Consider the following 17170-nt stretch of genomic DNA (forward strand, 5'->3'; position numbering starts at 1 on the left):
ATCAGGGTGAGATGCACTGTGTGTTTTGACACATTCCTCCCATAACCATCATAAAACTTTTACATTTACATTTTTGCATTTGGCAGACACTTTTATCCAAAGTGACTTACAGTGCACTTATTACAGGGACAATCCCCCTGTGGGGAACGAACCACCAACCTTCTGCTTACTAGTTCAGTGCTTTAGCCCACTACGCCACCACCACTCACAGTCACTTTTCTGACTTTTGTGACACAGCAGACCTTCTGTCGGTTCAGACCAGACAGGATAGCCTTTTGTTGCCCTCACATATCAATGAGCCTTGGGCGCCCAACACCCTGTTGCTGGTTTGTGGTAGGTACTCACCACTGCTAACCGGAAGCATCCCTGAAGCATTGCTGTTTCAGAGATGATCTGACCCAGTCGTATGGCCTTAATAATTTGGCCCTTGTCAATGTCGCCCATGTCTTTACTCCTGCCCTTTTATCCTGCCTTCAAATGTTGACAACTGGAAATTATTGTTCGCATACCATCAAATCTACCCAGACCATGACATGTGGTCTTGATAGGAGATTATCAATGTTTTTCTCTTCACCTGTGAGTAGTCAATGTTTTGGCTCATCTGTGTATAACCTTAGTATTTGTTTTACTTGGGTATTTAGTAAGCTTAGTATAACTACTTTATATACATTTGTACAACACCATTTACATGAAGGGTTGCAATTACACGCATAGACGGACAGGAAAAAAGAAAATGCATGAACTTTCTCTAATGCAGTTAGTATCATAGCCTGTGGCAACTTTGCATAACAGAAGTTTCTATACCTCAGGTTTTTTACACAAATTACGGTTTTGGAATGTAGTACCAATTTAGCAGTACGCAATACCAAATTTGACAAATCAAAGTACTTTCCTTACATGGCCACAACACACAGATTCGAAAGCTTGATGGCATCTCTCTTTTTCCCTCCCTCCCGTCTCCCCCTCTTGTCTGTGAGATGACTGGGCGGTGCTCCATGCTTTTGAAGTCTTGCCACGTAATTTGGGGGAAGACCCGCATTATTAAAGCAGACCTGCCGACAGATACAGTATATCATTAATGCCAGAGAGAGCTGCTTAAAAGAGAAAGCAGAGCAGCCTTGATCCCAGTGGTAAAATCCCCCTAGTGACACTCTCAGAGTGAATAAAATCTAACAAATGCCTCTTCTGGATTTAATGTTGTTCAGACATCTGAGAAGACATTGTTTTCCTTCTGCGGGTGTTGATAGTAAATGTTACGTTTCATTACAGATGGCAGGATTATAATTGAGATTAATGTCCTAACGTGTTTTAAGGATTTGGAAACAGAGTTCATTATTTGCAGGGAGAACGTTTTCTTTGGTAAAAGGAGGGAGATCTATTTCGGTACTTGGCAAGGTGATGATGGCACTGTTCATTGAAGTTGAATTAACAATGGAACTCTGGTGGGGGACAAAATAGTTGATATTTGAGGAATAAATTGATCAGAAATTGTTGTGTGGTTAGTTGAGTGATGCAAAGTTCTTAAATACATTTTCATATGCCACAAAAACACTTTGATCATATCTGAATAGTGTGTTCTCTTTCAAGTCGGTCACGTTGCCGTTGTGTCATTACCTGATGCTATGGGAAACTCCTCCCAGGAGTAACGATTTTTGAAACCCTATAAAATCACGGCATTCTATTGGCAGATGGCACTTGAAGTTCTGCCCCTAATGTGCGTGTTTTCGTGCGCATATAAACCGGATCACAGCAGCATTTCATGAAATATTTTCTCTTTAGAGCCTTCAAGGATAATATATCTACTGTTCTGGATGTTCAGATCTTTGCTTCGTCATTGAATCTACATATATGTACATCACGTGGATTATTTTCTTCTCCCTGCTTGTTCTCTGACAAACAAAGTATCCTTTTAACACACATGTGTTTGATATTGTGCATTGTGTTGTATTGTTATTTTCAGTTAAAAAGTACTTAAAAAGGAGCCTTTTGCTTAATACCATCTTTAAAAAAATTGTGTTTTGCACATGTTTCCACAAGCACATAAAAATTGCAATATATATTAGGGATGCACCAAAATTTCGGCCACCGAAGATTTTAGACCTAAAATGGCTTTTTTTGTTTTGTCTGAAAGAGAAAAAAGGCAGAAAATATGAGCCAAAATATATGCCTCCCTGCCCCTCAGTGCCCAGGGTTCACTCTCGATCGATCTAATCATAATCACGGCGCTGCCAAGCAAAGGCCGACGTCAGCTGTGTGGAAATACTATATAATACTAATAAGCAGTACCGCCGCAACCTATACGTATACTACGCAGTCTGCGTAGGGCACCAACTCCCTAGGATGGCACCATCTTTACCTAGGAGGGCACCAGAAAGTCTACCAGGTGCCCTTCCTCGCACATTATACATTATTCAAGGACTTGAAAGCAGTTGCGGAACACAGTCGATCGCTTCACACTCATATTTCGAACGCGACAATCCTCTTGACTACTGGCACATGAACAAAGATCGCTTTCCATTGCTTGCGCGGATTGCATGCAGGTATTTATCTGCCCAAGCACCAGCACAGGGAGAGAGACTATTCAGTGCAGGATCTCATGTTCTTGAGTTGCCATAAAGCTGAGCAACTTTTATTCTTGAAGAGAAACCTGACACTTTTACTTAAATAGAAAGCAGTCCAATTTGCTGTGCATAGCAATTACATTAAAATTTGTTTAGTCCTGCAAAACTTTGTTCTTCACTTGAGGCTACATCTGTCGTTTACAGTTAAGTTTAGTTTTAGTTCAATTACTGCTGTTGTTTTGCACAAAAAATTAAAGTGGAAATACATTTACATAAACAGAATAGAGGCCCTCTGCCGTTCTCTGTTCTGCCTGTTGTTATCATTAAAATGACTATGTAGCATATTTAAACTTTTTGTATTTGCAAGATGCTAGCCTAGAGCTGCTAAATTCATTACTTGACTGCTGTTTTGCATATCATTAGAGTTTTCTAGAACGCTACATTTATTGGATAATTGGTAAAAAAAAAAAATATGTTAAATTGAATTGTTAAAGAACTGAATAAAGAATAATATATTTAATATTGTTCTATATTTTCTGTCCAATTTTGAATGTCCCAGAATTTTCATTTCGGTGCATCACTAATATACACTCACCTAAAGGATTATTAGGAACACCTGTTCAATTTCTCATTAATGCAATTATCTAATCAACCAATCACATGGCAGATGCTTCAATGCATTTAGGGGTGTGGTCCTGGTCAAGACAATCTCCTGAACTCCAAACTGAATGTCAGAATGGGAAAGAAAGGTGATTTAAGCAATTTTGAGCGTGGCATGGTTGTTGGTGTCAGACATGTCGGTCTGAGTATTTCACAGTCTGCTCAGTTACTGGGATTTTCACGCACAACCATTTCTAGGGTTTACAAAGAATGGTGTGAAAAGGGAAAAACATCCAGTATGCGGCAGTCCTGTGGGCGAAAATGCCTTGTTGATGCTAGAGGTCAGAGGAGAATGGGCCGACTGATTCAAGCTGATAGAAGAGCAGCTTTGCCTGAAATAACCACTCGTTACAACCGAGGTATGCAGCAAAGCATTTGTGAAGCCACAACACGCACAACCTTGAGGCGGATGGGCTACAACAGCAGAAGACCCCACCGGGTACCACTCATCTCCACTACAAATAGGAAAAAGAGGCTACAATTTGCAAGAGCTCACCAAAATTGGACAGTTGAAGACTGGAAAAATGTTGCCTGGTCTGATGAGTCTCGATTTCTGTTGAGACATTCAGATGGTAGAGTCAGAATTTGGCGTAAACAGAATGAGAACATGGATCCATCATGCCTTGTTACCACTGTGCAGGCTGGTGGTGGTGGTGTAATGGTGTGGGGGATGTTTTCTTGGCACACTTTAGGGCCCTTAGTGCCAATTGGGCATCGTTTAAATGTCACGGTCTACCTGAGCATTGTTTCTGACCATGTCCATCCCTTTATGGCCACCATGTACCCATCCTCTGATGGCTACTTCCAGCAGGATAATGCACCATGTCACAAAGCTCGAATCATTTCAAATTGGTTTCTTGAACATGACAATGAGTTCACTGTACTAAAATGGCCCCCACAGTCACCAGATCTCAACCCAATAGAGCATCTTTGGGATGTAGTGGAACGGGAGCTTCGTGCCCTGGATGTGCATCCCACAAATCTCCATCATCTGCAAGATGCTATCCTATCAATATGGGCCAACATTTCTAAAGAATGCTTTCAGCACCTTGTTGAATCAATGCCACGTAGAATTAAGGCAGTTCTGAAGGCGAAAGGGGGTCAAACACAGTATTAGTATGGTGTTCCTAATAATCCTTTAGGTGAGTGTATATACCTCTGTCTAACGGGCGCTGGTTGAGACTGATTGCATTTTCATAGAAAGCATGAAACTCAAGATGCTTTGCTTTAGTCTCACTTTCGTTCTGAAAGCAAAAGCCATTCTCCTCTCCTCCCACTATACTGCGGTGTCTCCCCAGGAACATTGAGGCACACAAGATGGTAAACAGAGTGCAGAGATGAGAGGAGGATGTATCGCCGGCCCAGCCTTGCTTGCCGCCTCTAATCCATATCAAGCAGCTTCACCCATTCAGTACAAGTGCTGTTATTGTCTGGGTTGAGCCCATGCTGACACGGTGTTCACTTTGATTTCATTGAGGGCATGAAACGCGAAACGCTTTGCTCTCTGCTTGCTTTCATTCTGAAAGTGAAGCCTCTCTCCTCTCCTTCTGCTATAGGATGGCATATAGAACACAAAGTTTCAGGATGTTTTGTTGGTGGCTTGAGGTTTGCATCTCTCCTCTTCTCCATCTAAAGTGGCCCTGCCTGTCTAGTATGGCTGTGACGATCACTTTATGATACGATCACGTTTGGCGGAGATTATGATGAAGGGGATGCTATATATCGCTGATGTTTTTCCCTGTCAGGCATGAGCGTTGTCAGTGTGGGCTCAACCCATGCTGTGACAGAGCTCGGAGAGATTAAATGTGTATATTGCATGACACTAAAAATCCTTCATTCTTGACTTGCCTTTTGGAAAACTGAATCCTGTCTCTTCTCCCTATATCTAGCGATGATGGGATAATCAGCACAGAGAATTTGAGCATGATTTTTCATGGGCTTGAACCTTGCATCTCTCCTTTTTATATCAAATGGCTTCACCTGTTCAGTGTGCTTGTGACTATAGTGGCCAGTGCAAATGACAAACCTTGTGCGGCTGCACAAAGCCCACCAGCTCTAATGCAGGACGACCACCCCCTGGGGGTGGGCGGCGTGGCGGCATTGACAGTCGTGGAAGAACCCTGTGCCAAATGGGTACTGAGAACAGTCAAGCGGCTATGTGCTGCAGTTCACGGAATTGCCACCTTCTCTGTCCTCCGTACGGTGCAGAACATGTTGGTGTTTATACTATGAGGTACAGTGTGTCCTCACCAAAAATGCGATAAGGCAAGTACTGGCGTGCAATGCCCAAAGGCTTCTGCAGGCTTTATTTTCTGGTCGCCAAAACGGACAATCTCATGTTTCTTTACAAGATGGTTACTCAGAGACAGATTTTGTCTCATGTCTGTCTGACTGATTTGTACAAAATAGCCCTTCGCCACAGACCACTCTTGAGATTCGCCTTCGACGGGGCAGCATCTCAATTCAAGGTTCTTCCTTTTGGCTTGTCCCTGGCTCCCAGCACATTTACTAAATTTGTCATTGCGCCATTGAGTCTGAGAGGCATACTTGCATTAATAACTTTATTAAAGGCATAGTTCGCCCCAAAATTAAAATTCTCTCAATCTTTTTTGCTATAAGTTCTCTTCGCTGCTCAGTAAGTGAAAGACAAATAATGTGAATCACTAAAAACAAAAGAAGTTAGTGAAAGAGGAGATTTATAATAAAAAATACTTGCATTTACATTTTTTAATTTACATTTTTCAATACGGAGAGACTGTCAATTCCTTTTTAACTACCCTGATGACTAGTAGGCATTGCCCCATGCATGTGTATCAATAGGACACCATGATGGTTTACATATTTCCATAGCTTCAGCTACTGATGCAGCGTCAAAGTTACTGACTTGAAAGAGAACATTATGGTCATGACTGTAACCTTGTTTCTATGAAAGGAGGGAACAAGATGCTGAGTACGCTTGCCACATTACTGATTTCTCTCTGTTAAGGGAACAAGAATGTACCCCCCCTCACTCCACATGAAAAATCCTGATGAAATAGCACTGTGCTTCGGTATATATGCCCACTATGATGCGTGCATTAGATAAGTGTCAAGCGCCATCTGCAAATAGATTTACATGATTTTATAGGGCTTCAGATATCGTCATTCCTGGGAGAAGTTTCCTATAGAGTCAGCTACTGATGCAGGGTCTAATTCCCTCCTTTCAGTTAACCAAGGTTACAGTAGATTGTATGTCCTTGATTAAACATCATTGATCGAGACCATTTTCAGCCACGGTTGCTATGTGTGTCAGAGGCTATCTGTTGTGCACTAGATTGGACAGACGAGATTTCTCGTCAGAAGTTTGCAAGCTCTCTTCCTCTGGTTGGAAGCCTGATGGGTCCTGCTCTGTAGCCAGCTGTATAAATAACTTCCATGTGAGCTGTGCTCTAGGTAAAGCATCCTGGATTAGAATTATCAGAGATGAATGTTTCCTGGACTGCAAAGCCAGCTGTGAGGCCATGTTTATGTAGAAAGCACCTCCCAAAGAAAATCTACCAAAACAGACAAAATGGACTCGGACAGAAAAGGTTTGAGAGGCCTGGTAATTCTGTTTGTTTTAAACCATTAAGCCAAAGCTTATTTCTAATGTCTAGTTTTAGGGGTCATGGATCAGTTTTGCTCTTTGAGCAGGGTGCTTAAGACTTACATGGAAGGAGGCTAATGTCAGTCTTAGTCATTGGAAAAAGACAAAATCTGTTTAACATTCTCTCTTTCTCTATGCTTCATTCTTTCCATCCTTTTTTCCTTTTATAATTATTTTCTTTTTTTTATTGTCCTCAATGTAGATTTTGAGCAGGCTGACTTCAAGCGAGAAATTGTGTCCATGAGTGACCTTCGTGGGGGCATGGTACTAACAGGGCGTGTAACAAACACTGCTTTATTTGGAGCCTTTGTGGACATTGGAGTTGGGCGCTCTGGTCTCATCCCAAAACGTTACATCACTCCCGATAAACTTCCTGTTGACCAAAGGCGACGAAGCCTAGCACTTGGTCCAGGTGAACGGGTAGAGGTGTGTGTCCTAAATGTGGATCTTCAACGGAATCGGATCAGTCTGGACCTCATTAGGGTTCTCCGATAGGAACTATTGATTCATTATTTAAATAACAAAGGCTTACTGAAGATGGACTATAGAAGACCGACTTTTTGTCACATGTGCTGTCATGCAATGAATGTTGAATATTGAAGATTTTAAATATTGCATAAAGCATTTTTTTTTTTTTAAAGCTGCAACCATTCAAATTTCTAAAGTTAGAAATGTTTTTTGAATTTTAGCTCATTTCTCACTTATCAAGCTGTAAATAGTATTATTGGTTTTGTATTCTATACATATCATGTTTTTCATGTCTAATGACTCCCTTTTTAACTCCATACCTTCTGTTTTTGTTATGAAGATGATGCTCTTTTATTTTGTTTCACCTTTAACCTGCTGTTACTATAATTTTCAAAACCTTTAATAAAGTTACTTTACATTTCATGGAAGATTACAGGATTATAATTCAGGTAAATTTCTTGATTTGTTTTAAGGTTTAGGTAACAGTTCATTGAAAGCACAGGGTTCTAACGGTGATGGAAAACCTGTAAATATCTGGGATGGGTTTTAAATGGTTATTTACAGGACTGGAGAAGTCATGAAAATTCATGAAAACTGGCAATTTCTATAGTGAATATATAATTGTATGCTCAAATATTAACTAAATTGAAATCACTGTTTGACAGTGCAGTCTCCATAAAATTATTTCATGGAAATTCATCGGTCAAGTGTGGGAATCCTGTTTGCAGAGAAAATAATTTGTATGGAAATGGGGGGGTCACTATATTTGTGTAGAGAAGATCATGATGACGCTTGAAGTTAAATTAACTAAGGAACTCTGCTGAGAAGAAAACAAAATGCTATTAAAGACGTTTTATGAATAGGTTGTATAAAATAACTTATTGTTTTGTGTAGTTAATATTATTATATGCCTTCGGTTCTTGCTATGAGGACATTGCTCTTGTGGTTTTTCACTATTACTGTAGTTTTCAAATCCTGATGCCTGAAGAGGGTCATGATTTGACAATTATACCAATTGCATGCTGTTGCTATGGAACGATCAGGATGCAGCAGCAGTCGCAGATGTTACCCCACAAAACTCAAGTCTTTTTGATTGACAGCCACTTATCAGGCGGGTAGGAGGGGGGGTAAAAGCAGCTGCCACACTGCAATATGACTAGAGGCCATGGGAAAAAATAAAACTAATTATCCTAGGCTAGCCACATGCTAATGAGCTACTTCAAAATTAATCCCATACTCCCTCATCTCTATTATCTAATCTGTTTGTGTTTATATGACACAAATAAAGAAATTGATAAATAAGAAACCTGATGTGCTCTGAGCACTTAACACAAACCACAGGGAGAGAATGCCAAATGAATCCTATGATATTTGCATTTGGGATGCTGCTTTGTATTACAGAAAAGTAAAAAAACTGTTCTGATGTAATAAGTCTATAACCTCAATAAAATGGCACATTTCATCCTTTTTCACTTCCTTAATTAAACTTGGACGGATGATATTTTCACTGAAATATTGCTTTCTGTATGGGATCATTTCTGTTTTTCTGTATTTATATTTTGATTAACCCTCTGATGCATAATGTCCAAATACAGTAGACAGATCTTTAAAAGACATTTTTAACAATTTAGGATGTGATGTTCAATTCAAACAACCATGGGTGACCCTTACCTACAATTCTACATAGTTGTCCTCTTTGTATGTCATTATGATTTTTATTTATGAAAAGATAAATTAAACATGTCTGACGGAAGTGTTGATGCACAAATCTGGCATCAATTCTGGCAACCATAAGTGCATTAGAAGTGTGTATGTGTATATATATATATATATATTTGTGTTTTTTAAGCATATTTTGTGTAGTATTCCTCATGAGGACTCATGACACAAAGTGATCTTCAGTGCACCCAATTTGGTTCAGAAGGAGCATCTTTTTAGTCACCTGTCATGACAAGCTGCTGTGAAGTAAGGGTGTCCAATCTCAGCCACAAATGTGAGTCAACCAGAGCTACAACCAAGTATGTGTTAATGACACTACCTACCTTACCTACTACCTTCAATCAGAAGCCACTGGGTTCATTGGTAGAACTAATATAATTTCCCTGACTCCATAAAGACCATGTAGGTGGCCTTGGTCATTGGTGTGCTATCAAACTGATCTGCTGATTTTTGGGAATAGGTTTGAAGACATGTATCAGTAGAGAGTTCTCATAGAGAATGCTTAAGGGAAAACTGCTGGTCTACACTGATAACTACAGGGCATCTGTGTGTATGGTCTTATTTACAGCTTAGTGTCTAGAAGTGATGGATGGATCTCTTCCCTCATCTGACTGTACAAACCTCACCAGAAGGTTTCTAGGATTTTATCAGTAAAATGGAAGTCCTAAAATTAAATAAAGAGCATGTTTGCAAATTTGTTTGTCCACGTGCTGCCTTTTATCTGTTAAAACATGTCTCATTCTTTCTCCATTTCATGGTTTTCTTTAGCTAAATTAAGAAAAGCATAACACTTAAATGTAATTTAAACATCTGGTCCAACTATGCAATGTCCTATGCAATGATTATATGCAGAGCAAGGGTTAAGCTGGAGGAAGTTGTTGATGTGATGAATGCAACAAACCAAGGCAGTGTACCACTGTACCTATGCCATTGCCACACAAATAGACGTGGCCTTTAGAAATAAATTATAATGCTTAAATTAAAATGTGATTTCCAGTTCTGCAAAAGTCTCGGAAATTAACAAAATCTTAAGAAGACATAATATTTTGTAAGTTACACCTAGAGTTGCAATATTTCATCACTAGAAATTGCAGTTTATAAAAACTGATTTAAAAAAAAAAAAAAAATTTAAAGTTTTTTTTAATAAACTTCCTCACCAGCTTTCGCATTGAATGCCAGGAGTGTGTGTGCATACAACTCTTTGGATTTTAAGTATAATAGTCTGCATCTGCTTCAAAATGTAAGTTTTCTGTTGCCAAATTTCCTAAAAACTGTAGGAGAATGAGAGTCATTTAAAGAGACCTGTCAAAGAGGTTCACAACATTTTACTGCTTATAACAGCTCCTCTTGCCAAGAATGGAACACTTCTCTCCTTTTCAGTTCACCAAAGACACTTCCATAAAAGAAGAGTGTTCCCAGTGCACCCACTGCTGCAGTCATCAAACACAAGAAAATCACTATACTTAATATGCATTGACATTGAAATCCATAGTTGAAACCCTGTTCTGTAAACTTGTACAAGCTTCATACTGGTGCAGATTTCCTTTAAAGCCAGTATTGCAGCATGGTAGCAGTGAAATCTAATTAGACCACCATTCCGCAGAAGGAAAACTCCAAGAGTGGAAGTGGAATTTAGAGAGTTCAGTATGTTCCCAATGTTAGTTTTTGCATGGGTTTCCATGACTCCATTGGGAGAAAGATGGCTACTTGTTTTGGAAATGAGAGCGAATGGACATAATCTTGTGGATAGGTGCTTTTGAAGGCTAATTGGTTTTAGCTGTTCATAGTGTTGACAGTGAGGAGTGAATGATGAGTCCCCAGATGGAGAGATGACAGGATGAAGTGAGAGGCTATTGCCTCTTTCATGTCAAAACTCCACACCTTCTGGAATACTGTTAACATATGCAATGCACCAAAAGGAAGACAAGTATATTTATTATGCTTTATTATTGCAATTTTGGACATGTAGTGACCAGTTTGTTTTTTGACCCGATAGAGCATAGTAAATATACAGTACAGCATCTCCCTTTTGATTATAAACATCAAATTTGCCATAGTTTTGTTTTTCACACTAAACACAAGCTTTTGAAAATAGCATTTAATCTGGAAAGAGCACCACCTTTATATCAATGATGGGAATATTATTTTACAGTAGATATAAACCTAGTCTCATAGAATAACAAAATGTATCACTTATCACTTATTTTCTGCAATATTACTCACACACTGTGTTATGATATCAAAACACTTTTACTAGATACAGAGTAACCCTTCATTTTCTGTTAAAAAAGTTTGTACAAATTGTATCGGTTTTAAACAAACTCAGAATTATGTTTTTTATTCAATAACATGTTTGTTTCAAGATATAAACTTCTGCCTGGTGGACAAAAACTTTGTGAACGATCATATAGACTTCATTTGACAATGTCTCCACACCTTGATCAGGATGTCTGAGAGACTTGGGGATGGTCTCTTTTGACTTGGCAACCACTTAGCTACACACTTGTAATGACCAAAAGCACCCAGAAATGGCATAAAAACCTAATAATAACCATAAAAATGTTATACATTTTTTTTAAATTCTTACTTATTTTAAATTTATATGATTTATTTATTGCTGTGATGGATCCAAAGGCATTTGACCAAATACAAGATTCAGTTTTCTACTGTTTATAGCTCCTAAACAGGTAAAAATGACCCAAACACAACAGGAGGGATAAAACACAGATGCTTTCTACTCATCAGCTCTTCTCTGAATGCCTCAGGGCAGGTGAATGGCTGTTTGCATTAGGGTGTACCTTGTCAACAGAGCTTATAAAAACTGTTGTCCCCAAATGATGCGATATCAAAACCTCCACATGAACATTAGATTAGTATGCCCACAGGGAGCCCTTCTCTCCCTGGAGCCCCCCCCTGCCCTCCAACCCTACCGAAAGTCATATTGCTCCCCCTTTTGTGGCCATTAGACTAACTCTGTTACGCAGACTGCCTATCCCCTGCAGCCCCTCAACTCATCTCCACTAAGTGGATAATGTCTTTAGACTGATTATGAGGATGCTATTGAGATGGGCCCTGCAGCATTGAACCCTCTGCAGGCCAAATATTTTTACAGCAGGCCAGGTGTTCCAGTTTCAGGAGGGGGACAGGTATAAAATATGGAAGGATCTCACTAACATGACTGGCACAAAAATGAAGGCTGATATTTCACTTGAGCAAATTTGATGGTTAAATGTAAACAATTATATTAATCTTAAAGGTAGTTCCCCCCAAATTTTTATTCTACTCACCTTCATGTTGCTTGATACAGGATTTTCTTTCCATGGAAAACCACGATTTTAGCTAAATGTTCAGTCTACTCTTTCTGTACAACAAAAAAGCATGTTACTGTGGCTCTCAAACTCCAAAAGGACAAAAAAAGTATTACTATTCAAGTTTTGTAAAAGTTATTTCACTCCCACATTTTATTAAGTTTCTTTAACTACTATGTCCTTAAGCATTTGATACAATGTACTTAATATGTACAGTACTATGCAAAAGTCTTAGGCACATAAAATGTTTATTTATATCTTCAGCTATATTGTGTCAACAGGAAATATAAATGTTAGACTCCCAAACATTACTTTTGCAAATAGAAAAGATTAGAATAGAAGAACAGGGAGCCCTGCAACAGATGTCATGGCCCCCAAAATGCCCCCATTGAACATTAAGTCAATTTGAGATTACATGAATGGACAGAAGCAATTGAGATAGCCGAAATAGATTGAAGAACTGTGGCGAATTCTCCAAGAAGCTTGGAACATCCTATCTGCCAACAACCAATAAAACTGTATCCAGGTGTACCTAGGAGAATTTGTGCTGTTTTAAAGGCAAAGGTGGCCACAACAAATATTGATTTAGCTTTTTTATTTTTACTGGACTTTGTATGACATTAACTGATAAATGAAAACTCTTTATGGCATCATTTTTGAAGATATCCTCACTATGCAACATTTTTCACAAGTACTGTACACACTTTGCATTATACTTATATTTAAAACACCTGCATTTAATTACATTTGTAGTTACACTGTTAATCCTTATGTCTAACCCAACTCTTACCCCAACCTTAACCTTACCCCTACTCCTAAACCTACCGGTACCTCAACCTCAGTAGAAGCAAATGAGAATCTAGTGAGAATTTTGCAGAACAACATGTAGTTACACAGTAAATATATTGTATGTTATATTATATTGTAGCTAAAGACACCTAATATAAAGTATGCTTTGGATAATAGTGGCTACTAAATGATTAATTACAAATGTTTTGTCCGTTACTTGACAGTTGCAGTTACCATCCACTTTCTCTGTATGGAAAAGAATAGCCTGGATATTTTGCTTATTAACTTCTTTTGTGCTCTCTCTCTCTCTCTCTCTCTCTCTCTCTCTCTCTCTCTCTCTATTTATATATATATACACACAGCTCTGAAAAAAATTAAGAGACCACTGCAAAGTTATCAGATCAGTATCTGGATTTGTGTATGTGTTTGAGTAAAACATTTTTGTTTTATTCTATTCAAATTCCAAATAAAAATATTGTCATTTATAACATTTATATGCAGAAAATGACAACTGGTCAAAATAACAAAAAAGATGCATTGTTTTCACCTCGAATAATGTAAAGAAAACAAGTTCATTTTCATTTCTAATGTTTTAACTTTCGAAGAGTTCAGAAATCAATCATGGCTTTCATGCGTCTTGGCATGCTCTCTATGTAATAATGTCTTTCACATTGCTGTTGGGTGAATTTTTGCCACTCTGGCACTAAGATATTAGCAGCAGATCCTTCAAGTTCTGTAAGTTTGTGGATTGGACTTGTTGGTCAAGCACATCCCAGAGATGCTCAATCAGATTGAGATCTGGGGAATTTGGAGGCCAGGGCAACACCTTGAACTCTTCATCATGTTCCTCAAACCATTCCCGAACAATGTGTGCAGTGTGGCAGGGTGCATTATCCTGCTTAAAGAGGCCACTGCCATCAAGGAAAACCTTTACCATGAAGGGGTTTATCTGGTCCGCAAAGTTGTTTAGGTTGTTGGCACATGTCAAATTGACGTCCACATACACTACCAATAAAAAGTTATTGAAACACTTACTCATTCTTTATTATATATATATATATATATATATATATATATATATATATATTTACATTTTAGAATAACAGTTTGAATAACATAAATGGAACTATGGAATTATGTTGTGACTAAACAAATCAAAATAAATAAAAACTGTGTTATATTTTAGCATCTTCAAAGTAGTCACCCTTTGCCTAGAATTTGCAGACATGTACTCTTGACATTTTCTCAACCAACTTCTTGATGTATCACCCTGGGATGCTTTTTAAACAGTATTTAAGGAGTTCCCATCTACTTTGGGCACTTATTGGCTGTTTTTCTTTATTATTTGGTCCAAGTAATCAATTTCAAAAACTTTATATTGATTAAACTTTAGCTTTATAATGAAATACATTAATATGGAGGCACATTTATATTTTTGTCAGCAAAACTAATTTAAAAAATGTAAGCATATGCCTTCAGATCAAAAGATTTTTAAGATCATGAGAAAAATTTCAGTCAAGTGTTTCAAAACTTTTGACTGGTAGTGTAAATGGCTGGACATAGGGTTCCCCAGCAGAACATTGCCCAAAGCACCACACTCCCTCCACCAGCTTGTTGTTTTCCCACAGTGTATCCTGGTGCCATCATTTCCCCAGGTAAACGGCACACACGTGCACGGCCATTCACATGATGTAAAAGAAAACGTGAGTTATCAGACCAGGCGACCTTCTTCCACTGCTCCACTGCTCCATGGTCCAGTTCCGACACTCGTGTGCCCATTGTAGGCGCTTTCAATGGTGGACAAGGGTCATCATGGGCACTCTGACCAGTCTGTGGCTACGCAGCCCCATACGCAGCAGGGTGCGATGCACTGTGTGTTGTGACACATTCCTCCCATAACCATCATTAAAAGTTTTGTGACTTGTGCCTCAGTAAACTTTCTGTCAGTTTGGACCAGACGGGATAGCCTTTGTTGCCCTCACGTATCAATGAGCCTTGGGCGCCCAACACCCTGTTGCTGGTTTGTGGTTTATCCCTCTTTGGACCACTGTTGGTACGTACTCACCACTTCAGACCGGGAGCACCCCACAAGCCTTGCCATTTCTGAGATGCTCTGACCCAGTCATCTGGCCATAACAAATTGGCCCTTGTCAAAGTCGCTCAGGTCTTTACTCCTGCCCATTTATCCTACATTCAACATTCAACACATTGACTACAAGAACTGATTGTTCACTTACCATCTAATCTACCCAGACCATGACATCAGAATCAGAATCAGAATCAGCTTTATTGCCAAGTATGCTTACACATACAAGGAATTTGTCTAGGTGACAGGAGCTTCCAGTCAACAACAATACAAACAATACCAAAAACAGCAGCAAGACATAGGTAATTAAAAACAAAAAAGAACACAAAATAAATAATTATACATATACGTACATACACTCACCTTCATACATACCCACATACACACACGTAGTGCAAATCTAATACAATCTGTTATATTAAGAACAAAAACCTGTATATTATGTACAGAGCAATGTAAGTAATGGCAGAAGTGGATATGTTGGATAATATAAATTAAAATTAAAATTAAACTGTGTATTGCACATCATTATTGCTCAATGGGGCAATTTAATTGTTCATTAGATGGATGGCCTGAGGGAAAAAACTGTTCCTGTGTCTGACGGTTCTGGTGTTCAGAGCTCTGAAGCGCCGGCCAGAAGGCAACAGTTCAAAAAGGTAGTGGGCAGGGTGAGTGGGGTCCAGAGTGATTTTACCAGCCTTTTTCATGTGATCTTGTTAGGAGAAGTTCAATGTTATTTGCTTCAACTGTGAGTGATCACAATGTTTTGGCTCATCTTTATATATAAATGTTTTGAGTGACATAAGGAGTGAGTAGAATTCTTACTTTTTTCAGTTGAACTGTCCTTCAAAGAGAAATAATTGCATCTTTAAAACATTTTTGTTGAGATATTTGGCATAAATTACTTAACTACAGTTGTTTCACCCAGCAGAACTTCTAATGTTCTTTGTTTCAGGCCTTTTGCTTGTTAGTCTCATTTCCCAGGCATTCTCTTAACTCGTAGTTCAACAATCCTGTGAATTTCCCCGTCAGAAATATTTGTGGACTCAGGAGACCTCTTCCTTTTCTTGGGTCATTTGTGGAGGCCCCTTGTTCACTGACTGACAGGTCTGGGTAGGAAGTTTTGTTTCCACTTGCCCTCACCTCACTGGTCCCCTGATATTGAAAGCTTTTATCAGTAAGATTTGCTGTAGACCTTCTGACTTTTTCACTTCTCTCTTATCATATACATATTTCATATCCTCAGATCATATTCAGCCACCGGAAGGAAAAGGGGGTGCACACAGTGGGAAAAACCCCATAATGCCCACAGAAACATGCGATACCCTGGTCCAAAATTGCATATACTGTTGCAAGTACATACTGTTGACTATAATTAGATAAAAAGAGTATAAAATGACCTTCCTAACTTACAGTATCTACAATATGTGTTAGGGCACTGATAGTGAGATACTTAAAAAAAACATGTATACAGTATATGTACAGTATATAGCTTTTTTTTTTGTCTCATTGTTTCATATTAATTCCAAACATTTACCTTTTTTCAAAGGCCTTAGGAGATTTATGTTGAACAATCAAGAGGTTTTATGTTAAATCCTGTTCATGGTCTTAGAACATGTCTGCTTTGCACTAATTGACAATCATATAAAAAGTAATATTCAACATTAGACTCTAAAATGGTCATTCTTATTTACACTCACTTAGCACTTTATTAGGATCACTATGGTACTAATAAAGTGCCCGACATGGTCTTCTGCTGTTGTTGACCATCCGCCTCAAGGTTTGACATGTTGTGCATTCTGAGATGCTATTCTGCTCACTATAACTGTACAGAGGGGTTATCAGAGTAATCTGTCAGCTCGAACCAGTCTGGCCATTCTCCATTGAACTCTCACCAACAAGGTTTTTCCATCGGCACAATTGCTGCTCACTGGATGTTTTTTTTTTTTTTGGC

The 17170-nt window shown here is 38.7% G+C and overlaps 1 protein-coding gene across 1 annotated transcript in view; it reads left to right on the plus strand.

Moving 5' to 3' along the window:
* The window catches only part of LOC127660665 (S1 RNA-binding domain-containing protein 1-like), a 78582-nt gene extending 71188 nt beyond the window's left edge, over window positions 1-7394 (plus strand). The window contains exon 19 of the mRNA XM_052151015.1: window positions 7049-7394. Coding sequence (XP_052006975.1) covers window positions 7049-7341 — 293 coding nt within the window. The 3' untranslated portion in view covers window positions 7342-7394. The remainder of the gene's footprint in view (window positions 1-7048) is intronic.
* Window positions 7395-17170: the final 9776 nt, after the last annotated feature.

Source organism: Xyrauchen texanus, chromosome 20, assembly GCF_025860055.1.
Source record: "Xyrauchen texanus isolate HMW12.3.18 chromosome 20, RBS_HiC_50CHRs, whole genome shotgun sequence".
NCBI lineage: Eukaryota > Metazoa > Chordata > Actinopteri > Cypriniformes > Catostomidae > Xyrauchen > Xyrauchen texanus.